Raw genomic sequence first — 15,020 nt, 5'->3', positions numbered from 1 at the left:
TATTGAGGCCAGTGAAGGTCCATAAGAATAACAACACCAGAATCTGGACAGCACACTAGAGTAATACCAAGACAACCTCCACACAGGGTATGAAAACGTTACCCCAACAGCACATGCCCATTAGGGCTCCACCTCACAAGTGAAGAACTTGTTTGAAGGAGAGACCGGGTGCCTCAGAATAAAATTATGTCTGTGTCTGAGCCCACAGAATCTCCGCCACAGCCACGGTTTTACTGTCACATGTATAGTCATGGTAGAAAGGCGATGCTTCTCTCAGGACCCCAGCTCCAAACTCTTTTTAAAATTCAACTTATGGGCTGGAGAGATGGCTCAGCGGTTAAGAGCACTGACTGCTTTCCCAGAGGTCCTGAGTTCAATTCCCAGCCACCACATGGTGACTCACAGCCATCTGTAATGGGATCTGATGCCCTCTTCTGGTGTGTCTGAAGACAGCTACAGAATACTCATATACATAAAGAAATCTTTAAAAATAAAATAAAATTCAACTTATTATTATACATACACAAGTGTGTATTGGGGGAAGAACTCCCATGTGCCCCAACATACATATGGAGGCCAGAGGACAATTGGGGTCAGTTCCCTCCCTCTATCCTTCTATGTGTTCCAGGGATCAAACTTATAGCACTAGGTTTGGATGCAAAGTAAGTGCCTTTCCTGCTAAGCAATGCTACCAGGCCCCCAACCCCAATTCCCAAGTGCAAGCCTGTCTTCTCTAGGTGTGAGGTTTGGATGTTTTGCTCTACTGGGGAGAGGGGTTGTTTATGTAATTGGATTTAGTTGTTGTCAACTCCTCCCCCACAACCCCACACCTACACACATCCACCTCAAGGGCCAAGATGAAGGCACGAGCACCACACCCGCTCCAGAGTGAAACTTAGTAGTGCTACTGGACCCTGGGTCTTCAGAACATGTACTTCAGAACCAGCCAAAAGTAGAATGAGAACTTTGACCCCACACACACTGGCCACAGATATGAAACACAATACCTAACCTTTTTCAATAAGAAAATGAGGTCCCAAGAGCTGCCTGAGACCATCACAGCTGACATTTAATGAGACATGAGGTAGTGAACAGCAGCTGGTGCTTGGCACCCAGCAAACCAAAATCACTGTCTCAGACTGGCTGGGACAAACAGTAAGGTGAGGTCAGAAAGGTGCGTTCGTTCACTCAACCAACACTTCAGAGGGGCCTGCCACATCCAGAAGATTAGGCTGGGCACAAATGACAGAGCAGACAGCAGTGCAGTGAGGCCACTATGGTGGGGACAACGGACAGGACATAAGCTACACAGAGTGAGCCTGGACCAAGGCACAGGTCCTGGGCAAGATGTACACACAATTAGGCAGCTGCTCGGCACCATCTCCTCAGCATCTAGCTCTTAACTGAAGTGAATTAAGCCAAGTTAAATACATACGCACTACGTGGGGCATCCAATTAGCCACAGGACTGTGGTGGTGTTGAGAAGATCCTTGAGCACACAGATCTTTGCATGTTCAGCAACTTCTCACCTCTTCTTCTCAGAGGCTAAGAGCTACTTCGACATTACACATCTTCTCACACAAAGATCTTACAGTGAAATTTTGGCAGCAGATTTTAGCCAGAAAAGGAGTTTGGAGAAGAAGGTTCCTCACCCAGCCATCCTCCTTGAAGGAAGCCAGTCACCACAGAGCTGACAGCTCTGCTATTCACCATGGAGACATTGCTCAGAACAAAGCTGCTGCCGTGGCAGAAGCTATGCTGTCAAGATGAACACAGTAACCTAACTGGAGGGGTCAGGCACACCAATCTGCCTTAAATCAGAGTAAAAGCAGCTTGACCTCCATGAGGGGAAGGAGAGGCCGGCCCGCCTGCCTGCCAGAGCAGCTCACTTTCAACAGGAGGAAATAGGGCTCCCCTGCATTAAGGCTTCACCCTTGACCTACGTGCTTCTAGACCTCTGACACCCAGCGCCTGCTGGGAACTACACGTACAAGAGTCAGTCAATCTAGGCTGCTGTGGCAGAGCACACAAAGGCTGAGTACCTGAGAGACTTGAGGATTTGTTTTATCTTAGACACAGGGTCTCACCCTGTAGCCCAGGCTGACCTTGATCTCGAAACAACCCTTTTGCCTTAGCCTCTCATGTGCTGGGATTACAGCTGTGCACCATCACGCCCACTTGTTTTTCTTCCAAGTTCCAATACTGGAGACTGAACCCAGGGCTTTGCTTATGCTAGTCAAGCACCCCACCATGATGCTAGCTGCTTGAGAAGCATCGTAAACAGCTTAAAAACTGGGGGCAGAGGTCTCCCTGCCTCCCTAACATGCTAGCTTCACATGCTAATGCCTACAGATACCAACCCTTGCCTCTCTAGGGCTCAAAACAAAACAAAAACCACCAAAGGGTATCCTGACCAAACACCTCCACTTTCCTGTCCGACTCTGAGGACAGATTCTGCCTACCCCACTGAGCCTTAGAGCCCCGTGTGTGCTGTCTTTCTCTTTAGGAAGCCTTCTCTGACCTGTTGGGAATCTGGAGCAGCCAGCACTGAACCCACTACTCAGATACCCTCTCAGAGAAGACAGATTTACCTGGCCTTTCCACCAGAGCTTCATAGCAGTGGTTACCATACTCTCTAATGTGGCAAAAGGGACAGAAGGGAGTCCCAGAACCCCAGGGTGAACCTCAATGCCTAGAATCACACAAGCCACTCACCGTGAGTGATGTTCAGCTCGTTGCCAATGGCCAAGCTCCAAACTTTGCCTCTTACACTCGGAGGGATTCCCTGCCACCACAAGTCTCGAACCTTCTTAGAGCACCACCTGAACAGAATGGAAGCGAGAGTTTCTAAGTTTGCTCTCAATGGAGGAAGGCTCAGCTGCACACAAGCCTCACCCCCACTTACCCTTTTCCCTCAGGGAGCTTACCCTCCTGACTACTGACATCCAGACAATACTGCTGTGACAGGTACTGAAGGCACAGCACGGAACACCACAGACCAAAGAACAAGAAACCTTCCAGAACCAGGTTTTGATTGATTAGTAGAAGTTTACACACATGAAGAACTGAAAAGACTTTCTGAGCAGAAAACACAGACAGGGGAAACAGAGTGGACTCCTACAGGACTGCAAAGAGCTGTGCACAGGCGAGCAGCACAGGGCTTAGGTCAGGCGTGCTGGGCTCAGGGGAGGCATGCAGGCCGTGCTCTTCTACAGAAATGTAGTGGGAAGGGGCCTCAAAGGGCAGCCACACACTACCACACACTGCAGACAGGATGCTAACTGGGGAGCATCTAAACAACACAGTCATTCAAGACTGCTGGTCACAATGACCATGCCCGTACTGGCCACACAGGAAGAAAACAAGATGTACAGCAGATCCTCAGAACTGAGGATGCCACAGCTGCCAGGCACTGTGGGGTGCCACTCTGTACTGACACTGCAGGTTGACATCAAAGACAAGTGGTTTCCACCCTCAGAAAGAGACAGATGCTCAAGCAGACAGTGCCAGGAGACTCAAGGGAGTCTTCCACAGGTGGGGGCAGGAAATTCTTCCCTGTGAAGACTAAGCCAGAAAAAAACAGGATTTAGGAGGAGGAAAAGGTTCAGGACACTGTAGACAGGGAAAGGGCAGGCAAAGATCCCGAGGTTACAGATTAGCAGCTCCTACTGAGTAATCTTAGGAACAGTCTGCAGAGACAGGGCAGGCCACCTCACACAGAAGCCTGTCCCTTCGGGTACAGAGATCAATTTCATATGGAGACTGACTCACAACAAGCTACCAAAACTTTAAGTATGGAGTGACATAGGCATAAGCTTTACAAACATGGCTCAGGCTCTCAAAAGATAAACTGGGAGAGGCTGTCACCATATCCAGCAACTACAGCTACTGCCCACAGACTCCAGAAAGGAGTGGTCACACAGCACCAGTGAAGCAATGCTTACATGGTTTCCCAGTTAGGCAAGATCTCATTATTCCAGGTGAGGACGGCGTTTCCAATGCTCTCTTCAACCTTGCACCTTTCCTCCAGCTGTTTCTTCCGCCGCTGGGCTTCTTTAAGCTCTATAAATCGTGATTAAAATAAAGAAAACACTGAGCAGAATGCCAGGTTCACCATGCCAGAAAACTAACAGTGAGGGAGGAGTTGGAGATGTGACTTAGTAGTCAAGTGTTTGCTGCAAAAGCATGAGCCTGGGGTTCAGATCGCAGCACCCACATAAAGGCTAAGTATGACTGCATGCCTGTAACCCCAACACTGGGGAGAGTGGACAGGAGGATTGCTGGCTGCCAGTCCAGTAAAAAACATAAGCTTTGAAGTCAGCAAGAGATCTTGCCTCAAAGAGTAAGATGGACAACAGGACACCTGATAGATGCCCCCTCTGGCTTGGGCGCATGTTTTCGAGAGTATACACACACACACACACACACACACACACACACACACACACACACACACACACACACAGGTGGGGGGCTGGGAGGAGGGAGAGAGACAGAGGGACAGACAGAGACAGACTGGTGGTGTGGGTACACAGCAAATGTCTACTCTTGATACTCACTTCAAAACCTATGGGTTTACTATGTGAACTCGGGGTCTTGCTATGTAGTCCAGTTTGGCCTCAAACTCAGTATTTTCCTTTCTCCAGAGTGCAGAGATTACAGGTTTAAGCTATGATAGCCTACTCCTCATAGACTACAGAACATTCTATCCATCCTTCAGTAAATGCTTTAAGTATAGCTTGCTTTTTTTTTTTTTTTTTTAAGATTCTATTTATTTTATGTGAGCACACTGTCGCTGTCTTCATGCACACCAGAAGAGGGCATCAGATCTCATTACAGATGGTTGTGAGCCACCATGCGGTTGCTGGGAATTGAACTCAGGACCTCTGGAAGGGCAATCAGTGCTCTTAACCACTGAGCCATCTCTCCAACCCTAGCTTGCTCCTTTAAAACAACACACAAAGCCTATGAAAGCATCCAATCAAACCAACAGAATACACAAGAACACTGAAAGCCCATTCCATTCCATTCCCCACCCCACTCTTTCTGAATTCAACCCCTGAGCTCACTCTCAACATCCTATGCAATGCTCTTTTTTCTAACTTTATGTGTACAGTATCTTGCCTGCATGTATATTTGTGTATCCTGTACATGCCTGGTACCCTCAGGGGTTTAAAGAAGGCCTCAAACAAACCCAGGAACTAGAATTACAGATGATTATGAGTTATCAAGTGTGTGTTGGGAACCGAGATTGTGTCCCCTACAAGAGCAACAAGTGCCCCAGCCCCTTGTGTTTACTCTTCATTTACCAGCAGCAACAGCAGCAGCAGCAGCAGCAGCAGCAGCAGCAGCAGCAGCAGCAGCAGGGCCGAGGAAAACTAAGCACATCTGCTTAGTTTATACCACGGTAACCTCTGCATTCCTGGGCTCTCTCAGCTAACCAAATCATGTCTGTACCAAACATGTGTAAACTGTCTTCTTGTCATTGTTCCCTGAGCAATCCTCTGATAAGTATGTACATGGTGTAAAACTATTGTGGGTCTACAGATGACCTGAAGTACAGGATGGCGTTCACAGCTTATATGCACATAGAATAGTGCCGTTTTATAAACATGCCAGTGACTAAAGGACAGATCATATTGTGAGCATCTTTAGATGCTGGAACAGCAAAAGGTTCTGCAACCCATTCACTCTGGATACTTGGGAACAGTTAGTTTTTTATTATGGAGAGACATAACACAGAATTTACTATTTTAACCTCTAACTGTATAACTTCATAACATTTATTCTTACTGTGATACACTCCCATCACTATCATATCTAGAACCTTCTCATCTTCTCCTTGACTAAACTTGTCTAACTCTTTGACTAAACCACTAACTCCCTGTCTGCCCCTCCTTAGGTAGCCCTCTGCTGAAAAGACTCTCAGCACACTACCTCATGGCACCCAGAGAAATGACATCGTACTACCTGTCACTTAGTCACAGGCTTGTTTCACTTTGGATTGATCACGTTCAACCATTTTGTACTGTGTTAGACTTTCCTTCTTAAAGGGTGAATGATATTCCATTTATTTATTGTACTTTAAAACACTCCAGAATCACAGCACCATCTAGCTTTTTAAATGCTGCAAAGAACTTATCTAACCCCTCACATCTTATGAAGAGAAGAGTCAAGGAGGGAAAGAGCGGCATGTCACTGTTAGCTGCAATTCTTTCTAGCACACACCTCTTACCCTAGTCTCTTCTCATGTAAATCTATGTCAAGGGGTCTTGTTATATAGTAAAGACTGGCTTTGAACTCATGATTCTCCTGCCTCAGCTTCCCAAGTGCTGGGTTAATAGGTGTGCCTACCACACCTTGCTCTCATGTAAGATTATTAAGCTCCCAGGAGTGGCAACGTATCCTTTTTTTTGTCTGTTTAATGGAAAAGTCATTTATTTCAAAGTATGAATTTGCCTTTGTCAAGGTTAAAGCTAACAAACTTAAACAGAGTAGAAGAGAACAGAGCTGGCTGGCTGTCACAGTACCTCGTTTCTTAGCCTGCACCACCATCTCTTCATACTGCTGTCTGTGCTTTTGAGCTTCTTCAGCTGGCTTTGCTGGGAGATTCCTTGACAGGAAATAAAGAGAGTTGCACTGTTAACAACTAGATAAAAGTCGGAGGGAAAAGCAACACCTGAAGCATTATTGCATAAAATCTCTAAAACCCAAGGTTTAAAATCCATTTCTTAAAGCTACAGTTTTTCAGACACTGAAACTACATTTGTTTTGTTGAGATTTACATGGCCCAGGAGACCCTGCTACCTTAGTCTCTCAAGTGCTGGACTACAGGTGTGTGCTACCTTGCTCAGCTGGGCTCTGAGCATGGGGCCTTACACACACTAGTCAAGCTAGGGCTCTACCACTGAACTATCCCCCCCCCCCCCCCAAAGACATTTCGGACAAAGCAAGCTCCTCAGTGTGAAACACTGGGTTATAAAGATTCATAAAAAGAAGTCAACTTATTCTTCAAAGAAATGGTTCATACTGCAAAGCTGTGTCAACATCTGATCCCTGCATCAGGATGATCTCACAGTGTATATTATATGGCAGCTTAACTGCTTAGCTTCTTTCAGATCAGCTCCTATGATGGTTAATCACACTGCCAGCTACAACCCCTGAAGAAACATTCCCTGGGTGTGCCTGTGAGGGTATTTCCAGACTGGTTTAAAGAAAGAATGTGGTGACACCATTCCAAAGACTGGGAGGAAGCAAGAGAAGTACCAACATTATCTGCTTCCTGCCAGCTGATACCATGTGACCAGCACCTCCTGCCGCCATGCCTTCTCCACCACAATGGACTATATCCTCAAACTGGGAGTCAAGTTAAGCCTTGTTTCCTTGAGGTTTTTTTTCTTTTGGTCAGGTGTTCATCACAGCAATGAGAGCAAAAATCTATATAGTGCTGTAGTTCCTTTGTTCTGTTTTATGCAAACGCACACAGGAGCTCTATGGATCCCATAGAGAATGCCAGTAGACTCTGGCAGCTGACCTAATGGGATGTGATGGCACCTGGCCTGCATTCCTCAAGTACTATAACCACTTTCCCTGTGAGAGACTGCAATACCGACATCTGCCAAAGGTGGCCAGCCTGGTCTACCTTTCAGCACACTAAGAGAGCTTGGTCTCTTTACCCTAGAGTTCCAACCTTCTCTTCAGGGTTTTCTACAACCCTGAAGATATACTCATTAGACTTCACATTTTAATTGTTTAATTACATTTTCTCTTCCTTCTCAGTCCTTCCTCCTCTCCATCCTCCTCCGTGTGTGTGTGTGTGTGTGTGTGTGTGTGTGTGTGTGTATGTGTGAATGCATGTGAGTGTGTGTGTGTATGAGTGCGTGTGTGAGTGTGAGTGAGTGTGAGTGTGTGTGTGTGTGAATGCATGTGAGTGTGAGTGTGTGTGAGTGAGTGAGTGTGTGTGTGTGTGTGTGTGTCTGTGTGAGTCAGAGGCTAACTTGCAGAAGTCAGCTGTCTCTTTCCACCATTCAGATGCCAGGAAGCAGGCTGGGCAGCAAGCATCTTTCTTTACCTACTGACCTTCATGGTTTTCAGTATCAGGGATGGACAGGAGGCTGGAATGAACTAGCCCAGGGCAGGACAACCTGTCGTTCTTGTTCTTCCCCAGGTGGGAAACCTTCTCCCTGACACACTGTTGTGTGTAAATTCAGTAATGAGATCATCTATGAGTCCCATCTCCCAGCATGATTGCCTCATCACACAGTGGGGATTCTAGGCCCAGAGAGGAATCCTGACTCAAACTACCCAAGAAATTCCGCAGGCAAGTCTAAGAGATACCGAAAACAACCAAAAAAGGCACCTCCAAAGCACTACTATGAAGCATGCTTGCAGGGTTCCTGGTACTCCCAAACTAGCCTCACCCTTACAGCAGCTACACAATGCAAACCTGGACAATAAACTACAAGCAAATACTGCCTGAAAGGACGAGTCTGGTTAAATTTCTATGACACAGGACAGTTTCCTAAATCACCATGAGATGTCACACTGAGTGAAAGCCAATAAGGAGGTAGTAAGAGACACTCTTCTCCCCTCTCCTGCCTCCAGAAAAGGAGCGTGTATCCCCACAGCAGACAGCACAGAGGCTCTTCCTCAGACTCACGCGGGTCTGTCCTCAAGGATGAGCGCTGTGGTGGACAGTGGCTCAAAATCCAGGTTCTTCCTCACATTCTGCTTTGGAGAGGGCGGCCTGCTTGGTCTTCCAGCCTTGTCTTCATATTCCTAGGACAAAGAGATCAAGGTGACTTTGAGCCCAGCGAGTTCCGTATCATCAAAAACAGAGCTACTAGGAGCTGAGTTCGTTGTAAGGGTGAGTGCACTTCAAGTCTCCCCTGCTGTTCAGAAGGAAAGCCTTGGGCAGAAGGGGCCACCAGCTCCCTGCTGTGCTGATGCCTTAGGACAGGCCCACACTCCCAGCTGTGGTCACAAACTTACAGGGGTCGGCAGTCCCTGAACCACAATTCCCACATAGTGACAAGCCTGTACTTCTTTTTTTTGGGGGGGGGGGGGTTCTTTTTTTTTTCGGGGCTGGGGACCGAACCCAGGGCCTTGCGCTTCCTAGGCAAGCGCTCTACCACTGAGCTAAATCCCCAACCCCAAGCCTGTACTTCTTAGTAAGAGATGAATGGCTATTGTGATGGCCATTGCTGTGCAGTGACCATCGCTGCACAATGTCCTGTCAATAACTCTACCGTGCCCTGGAAATCTAAATGTGACCTCCAAACCCACTGAGTCACAAATTAGATCCACGGACAGCAGCCACAGCAGCTTAGTCACGCCTAGTGACCCAGATTCCAAACACCCAGTAGAAGGGTTCAGGAGAGTCAGCTTCTGGAATAATGTATGATTTGGGCTCCCTGCAAAATCAAAACATGTTCATCGCTGGTTCTCTGTCACAGGTGAGAAGCATCTCTAAGGAAAATGATCCAGTTGGGAAGAAAGGTAGAGTTGCCACAGATTCATAGCATTCTGGATGCTGAGAGCTATACCATCCTGGGAAAAGGATTTATTGACACTAGCTAGAAAAGTTACTTCACAAGCAATTATTCCCTCACCCAGAAAAGACAGCTACAGCTTCTAAAAAGTATGACAGCTCCCATACATTGGGTGCACAGAGTTAGGATCCTACCTTGCCTAACGTAAGCTGATCCCCACTGAAGAGGGAAATCCTTTTCAGTTACCTAACTCTCTAAAGTTGAAAGACTGATGCTGGCTCATGGACCATCTGCAAGGCTGAGTGGCGACAGTACAGTGCTAGCAGCAGGATGTTCAAGTTAAGTAGGCCTCAACATCTTCATCTCTACCCGAAGCTCTAAGCTGACGGGGATTCTACTGCAAGTGCATCTGGCAAGAATCAGTAACAATCATCCCATTGGGTGCTACCTATCTGCAGAGCCTGGTCTAGTGTAATTTATGCTAAGGCCAGCAATCTTGTGGTAACAAGTCAGATGCCAGAGTCTGGATGCGTCTTCCCATTTGCTGTGGCTCTAGATACTGTCTGTCCTGACCTCCCTAACAATCAGCATGTCACCCCGCCTTACAGACAGGATGCTGCAAGTTCAAAGTGCAGGGTTGGGGTTGCAGGTCCTCTGCACTGCCACTCTAAGGAGACCTAACCTCCTTCGAGACTATACTCAAACAAATGTGTAGTTTGGGAGAGAAAACACCAAGTCCTCTACGGGTTACAGAGGTGCAACACCCAGGTCCACTAATCAGCAGCTAAGATTCAGGCAAAGAATGTTCTTAGAATTCTCAAGCCTGGTTCCCACAGCCACCGAGTGGGCATGAGCACTACCAGAGCAGGCTGCTGCCAGCAACAGGGAGACAGACATACATCAGTCAGTTTAGCAAGTACAGCCCCTGCAGCATAAGGACAGGGCTGCACGCACCACTACATTTTCCCTCAGACCTGAAATGACTGCAGAATGCAAAGGAAAACACTGCAGTTCAAAACACCGATCAAAGAGTCCAGCAAAGTCTGCAAGCCCAAGATATGGGACACAGAAGCAAAAGGAAGGGAATGCCTTGATTCGAGGCCAAAACACCAGATTTTGTCAATAAGCACTTGTTACTAACTCAAGCGGCAGCTGATCAGGCTAATGTACCAACGGCCTCCCAAGCAGAGCTGATTTAACCTGCACACCAATCCAGGGAGGCAAAAGATGCCACCATCACCACCCCAATCCTAAGGGAGATTGGAGGTCCTCAGATTTGCTCTGCAGAGAATGGGGAAATTGATCAGACTCTAAGCACTGGGTTCTTTAGGGACATTTCTCACCCACTGAGTGAGCTGCTCACGGGTAAGACTCCATAGGAAGCAACCTCATTGCATTCAGCCTCAGCAAAGCTTCCATCCCTGACAGAGCTGGTAATATTGAGTCAGTCAGTGCCAAATGGGGTCAAATAGCATGGTTCATTACACAGTGATGCATCATTAAATGATGGTGTCTGGCCTGCCGAAACCTGAAATCCCAGGCAGAGCCTTTATAAAACCCAAATGGGGCTGGAGGGAAGGCTCAATGGTTGGGAGCACTGGCTGTTCTTCTGGAGGACCCAGGTTCGGGTCCAGCACTCACATGGCAGCTCACAACTGTCTGTAACTCCAGCTCCAGGGGATCCAACACCCTTACACAGACATACATGTGGGGAAAACACTAATGTACATAAAATAAAAATATAAATAACTTTAAAAACTCAAACAGTACTTGTAAATACAAGTAGAATGGTACAGCATGGTCACAAGCCCCAAACCTAGTTTTTTCTATAGCCACTAGAGATGTCCACAGTAGGCTCTCTGTGCAACCAAACCAGCTCCAGATACAGGAGGACAATACTCACTACTCTAGGGCCTGAGAAAGGACGCTCGCTACTGGCTAGTGCCAACTAGGGCCATAACAATGCGGCAGGAGCAAAGCCTCAGACAACCAAGATCTAAGTCCTTTTACCTTAGGCAAGTCTGGACTACCTCCTGCTTCCACTCCATCATTATAAACAGAAGTGACTGGTAAGACAGACCACTGTGACAGTTAAACAGGGGAGGATACTGTAATGTCTCCCTGTTCTCTGATGAACTGAGGTCTTCCTGTAGGGTAGGCAAAATCTGTGGGATCTGTCCCGCCTAACTTGTCACAGGATGGAAACAAGTGAGGGAGTCTTTCTGCCTCAAGTTGAGCAATGTGTCTGTGTACCACTGGGCTTATCAAAAGCCCTGCAGACTAATGAGTAAAATAAACTCCCCATACAATCAACTGTGGCCTCACCCACCCTGATCATCCCAGCAGAGAGGAATTTAGAACAGTATTCTTCAAAGTCCTAATGCAAGTCAGTTTAATTGGTTATGAAAGACTTAAAAATGTTGCAAGCCCCTGGTTTGGAAGTACCTGGATGAAATTTCTGACCTGAGCATTTGGTAATAAATCCCAGTGAGGAGGATGAGACCTGGACAACATAGCTGCTAACCATGGGAGAAGCTGGAGGGTGCGGTCTGATAAGTGAGTAAATTCAGAGAAAAAACATCAAGAAGCCGGAGTTAGGCCTCAACTCTAGGCAGCGGCTACGAGCAAAGCAAATTTAGCAGGGAAAAAGGGAAGACCACCACACAAAAGGAGAAGCTCGTTTGTGAAGAGACCATGAGGACTCTTTAAGAGACCCTCACCCACAGCCTTGCAGGAACCCCTCACAGGAAAAGTAGGTATAGGCACAAGCTACTGCACGGCGCAAACCATGAGAAATGCAGAGGGGTAAGAAACAAGAAGGAAAGGGCCAGAAGAAACAGGAGACAGCATCTCAGTACCTGTACCATTTAAGCAAAGACAGGTAAGGTTTATGCCAGAGGCCACAAAAGAGAGAGACCTTCTGACAAGACAAGCAGAAGCCAAGGGGCACACAGTGCTGGTGAGGATGGCCCTCCCTGGACACAGCAGATCATGGCAGGCCCATCCCATGTTGTCTGTCTTCTCAGGTTAGTTTACACTAGCCCAAGTCTCTCCTTCATGGGATGGCCTACTTCAGACACAGATCCTAGTCAGTGGGTTAGTAAGAGCATTTTAAACATTGATACTGAGTCAAAATTGTCCTGCCTAGCCATCATGGTCTCAACACACAGCTACCCACCGCTGGTGGAACAATCCAAAGGAGAGGAGTAGCGTGTGGATGTGGTTAGCCCTTATCTGTATACTGCCTAAGGCTAAGAACCAGGAAACAAAAATCAGTAGACAACAGAATTTGTTTTAAAAAGAGAAAAAGAGAACATGTGTACACGTGCATATATTCGACACCCAGCAACAGAGGAATTTGTATTAAAAGGGAGAGAAGATCAGATCTGAAGCAATGCAAGAATGTCTCCCAGGAGGAAGAGAAGAGAGATGGCTATCCATCAGTACTATCCCTAGAACTAGAGTCATACTAAGAAGATAGCCAAGAATGTCGATAATCTGATCAGACCCCCACTAGCTTCCTCAATTAGTCCACTGAAGAAAGGGCCATCAATCAGGCCTGTGCTCACATCTGACTCAGCCATCTACAGCAGCAGGATCTGTCTGCTGATAAAGTCCAGGGTTCAGGACCTATGTCTGGAATAGGTTATCCCATGGGTACTCGGGCTAGCATAAACTAACTTTCGAGAGAGAGCATAGGGCGGTTCTGCCAACAGCAAGGCAGTGCAGGGAGGAGCTGCAGGATGAGCCAACCCTAGCAGCACTACCTCCCTGGGCACTGTCTTCCCCTCCATGCCTGCTCCTTTGTCTGTTAAGATTAAAAGAGAACAAGTAGGCATGAGACATGTACCCAAAGGAGAGACCAGAAATGTCAGGTGCATGGTTGTCACTGTGTTGCTATAAAAATCACTTCCTGCAACATTTCTCTGAAAGGGTTGTAAGAAAGACAAAGGAGATTCAAGCATGGCATGGCAGACTGGTTTTACTCCTCACGGGCTGGAACAAACGTTTGAGAGACAACTGCTGTTCTAAGACAGGAAGCTGTCCCCCTTCAGGTTTTACAGAGGCTCAGCTTTCCAGAAGACAGTGATGGTGCTCATTCCTTGACCACGGGGCAGGTAGGTAAAGGCTCTAAACACCTGGGAAAGCTCCTCTTCCTCCTCCCCGCTAATCCCCCCCCCCCCCCCCTGGCCGGGACTCTGGTCTCTACCCAGGCACAGTATCCTCCCAGAAGGCATTCTCTCAAGTTCCCAGGAATGCTGGCACCCGGAACAGCAGCTCTCAGGAGACCTTCCCTGGTGGTCAGATTACTCACAAACATCAAGAACACAAAAGTTAACACAGCCACTAGGAACTGAAATGTACCAAAACTGCACTGAGTTCTGAGAAACCCAGCTCCTGTCTGTCCTGAGTCTCCTGTTCTCCAGACGCCTCAAACAAGACTATCCTATCTCTAGTTGGCCCCTGGCCTAAACTGACCTGACTCTGGAAAAGGAGCAGCGACTCTAGGAGTAAGAACGAGGGCTGGAAGGGTGAGTTCTCTGAAGCAACACTGAGCCCTGAAAGAAAATCCTTCGTGCAGCAGACACAAAGAAGGCCATGGGGAGGAGGTGCCTCACTGGTGTCCCCGGCAAGCTCCAGCTAGTGGGTAAAACAAATGCATGTGATGTGCGCTCACCTGCACTCAGGCTTACAGCACACAGCCGCACACACCGCGCACAGGACCAAGCAGGCCTTGAAGGGCAGGCCGAGACTCTAGTGAAGGCCAAGCTGGGCGGCAGACCCGCATAAGACTCACCATGAACGCCAGGCCTCAGAGGCGCGTGGCCGGAGGCTCCATGCCCAGTGAGTGGAGGCCAGCCTCACTCCAGCGTCTGGACCACGGATCTACACGCAGCTCCACACTGGGCGGGTGAGGCGGGCTGGTGGCCGGGACGGCAGGACACTCAATCGCTCACAGATGCAGCGATTCCCGGATCCCTGTTCAGTGTTCCTAGGTTGGGCTGTGCTAGCTGTCAAGGACCTCCTCCACAACAGACGGGGCGGGGCTGGCTGAGTCAATGCTCAGGGGCCTCCGTGCCAATTTTGCAGAGCCCAGCCCCACAGAGGAACCTTGGGGTGCTAACTACAGAAAAGGGAGTTAGCAAAAGGCAGCATGTTAAAGAGAAAGAGCTAAGTTCTACTTTGTAAGATTATAGGAAAAAAAAAAAAAAAAGAAATATGTGTCACCAAAAGAAGCTCCATAAACATAATTAACACTTCTTGGAAGCTGGCCTGGTTATAAGCATAAAGTACATACTGACGGAGTTCATGGTACAGCTTCCTTCTGGAAAGTTACCTGGAGAGTCATCTGACACCTTCCAGAGTGGCTGAATTGTTATCTGAACATGCATTCATTAAAACTGACTAGTACCTTTAGATCAGAAGGTTCCACTGTAAATTATACCTTATAAAAATTTTCACAAATCTGTATAAGGGCCAAAATTATTTCTAGTGAGTAGGCCAGTCCAGTGCACTAGAATAAAGTCA

At 47.6% G+C, this 15,020-nt stretch overlaps 1 protein-coding gene across 13 annotated transcripts in view; it reads right to left on the bottom strand.

Moving 5' to 3' along the window:
• Tbc1d14 (TBC1 domain family, member 14) overlaps positions 1 to 15,020 on the bottom strand; it is a 99,290-nt gene that overhangs the window by 22,471 nt on the left and 61,799 nt on the right. For 11 of the 13 annotated variants that reach the window (XR_015636717.1, XR_015636719.1, XR_015636718.1 and 8 more), the window contains 4 exon segments: positions 8,660 to 8,778; positions 6,531 to 6,613; positions 3,945 to 4,062; positions 2,716 to 2,822 (listed from right to left, as the gene is read on the bottom strand). Coding sequence is in view for 10 of the 13 variants with exons in the window: in XM_087583824.1 (XP_087439950.1) it covers positions 2,716 to 2,822; positions 3,945 to 4,062; positions 6,531 to 6,613; positions 8,660 to 8,778 (427 nt within the window). In the remaining 3 variants the exon portion in view is untranslated. 13 annotated transcript variants of the gene reach the window in all.

The sequence above is a fragment of the Rattus norvegicus genome, chromosome 14, assembly GCF_021556685.1.
Source record: "Rattus norvegicus strain SHRSP/BbbUtx chromosome 14, alternate assembly SHRSP_T2T, whole genome shotgun sequence".
Lineage (NCBI taxonomy): Eukaryota > Metazoa > Chordata > Mammalia > Rodentia > Muridae > Rattus > Rattus norvegicus.
The sequence above is the reverse complement of the archived record's forward strand: the minus strand, read 5'-3'. Positions and strand labels throughout refer to the sequence as shown.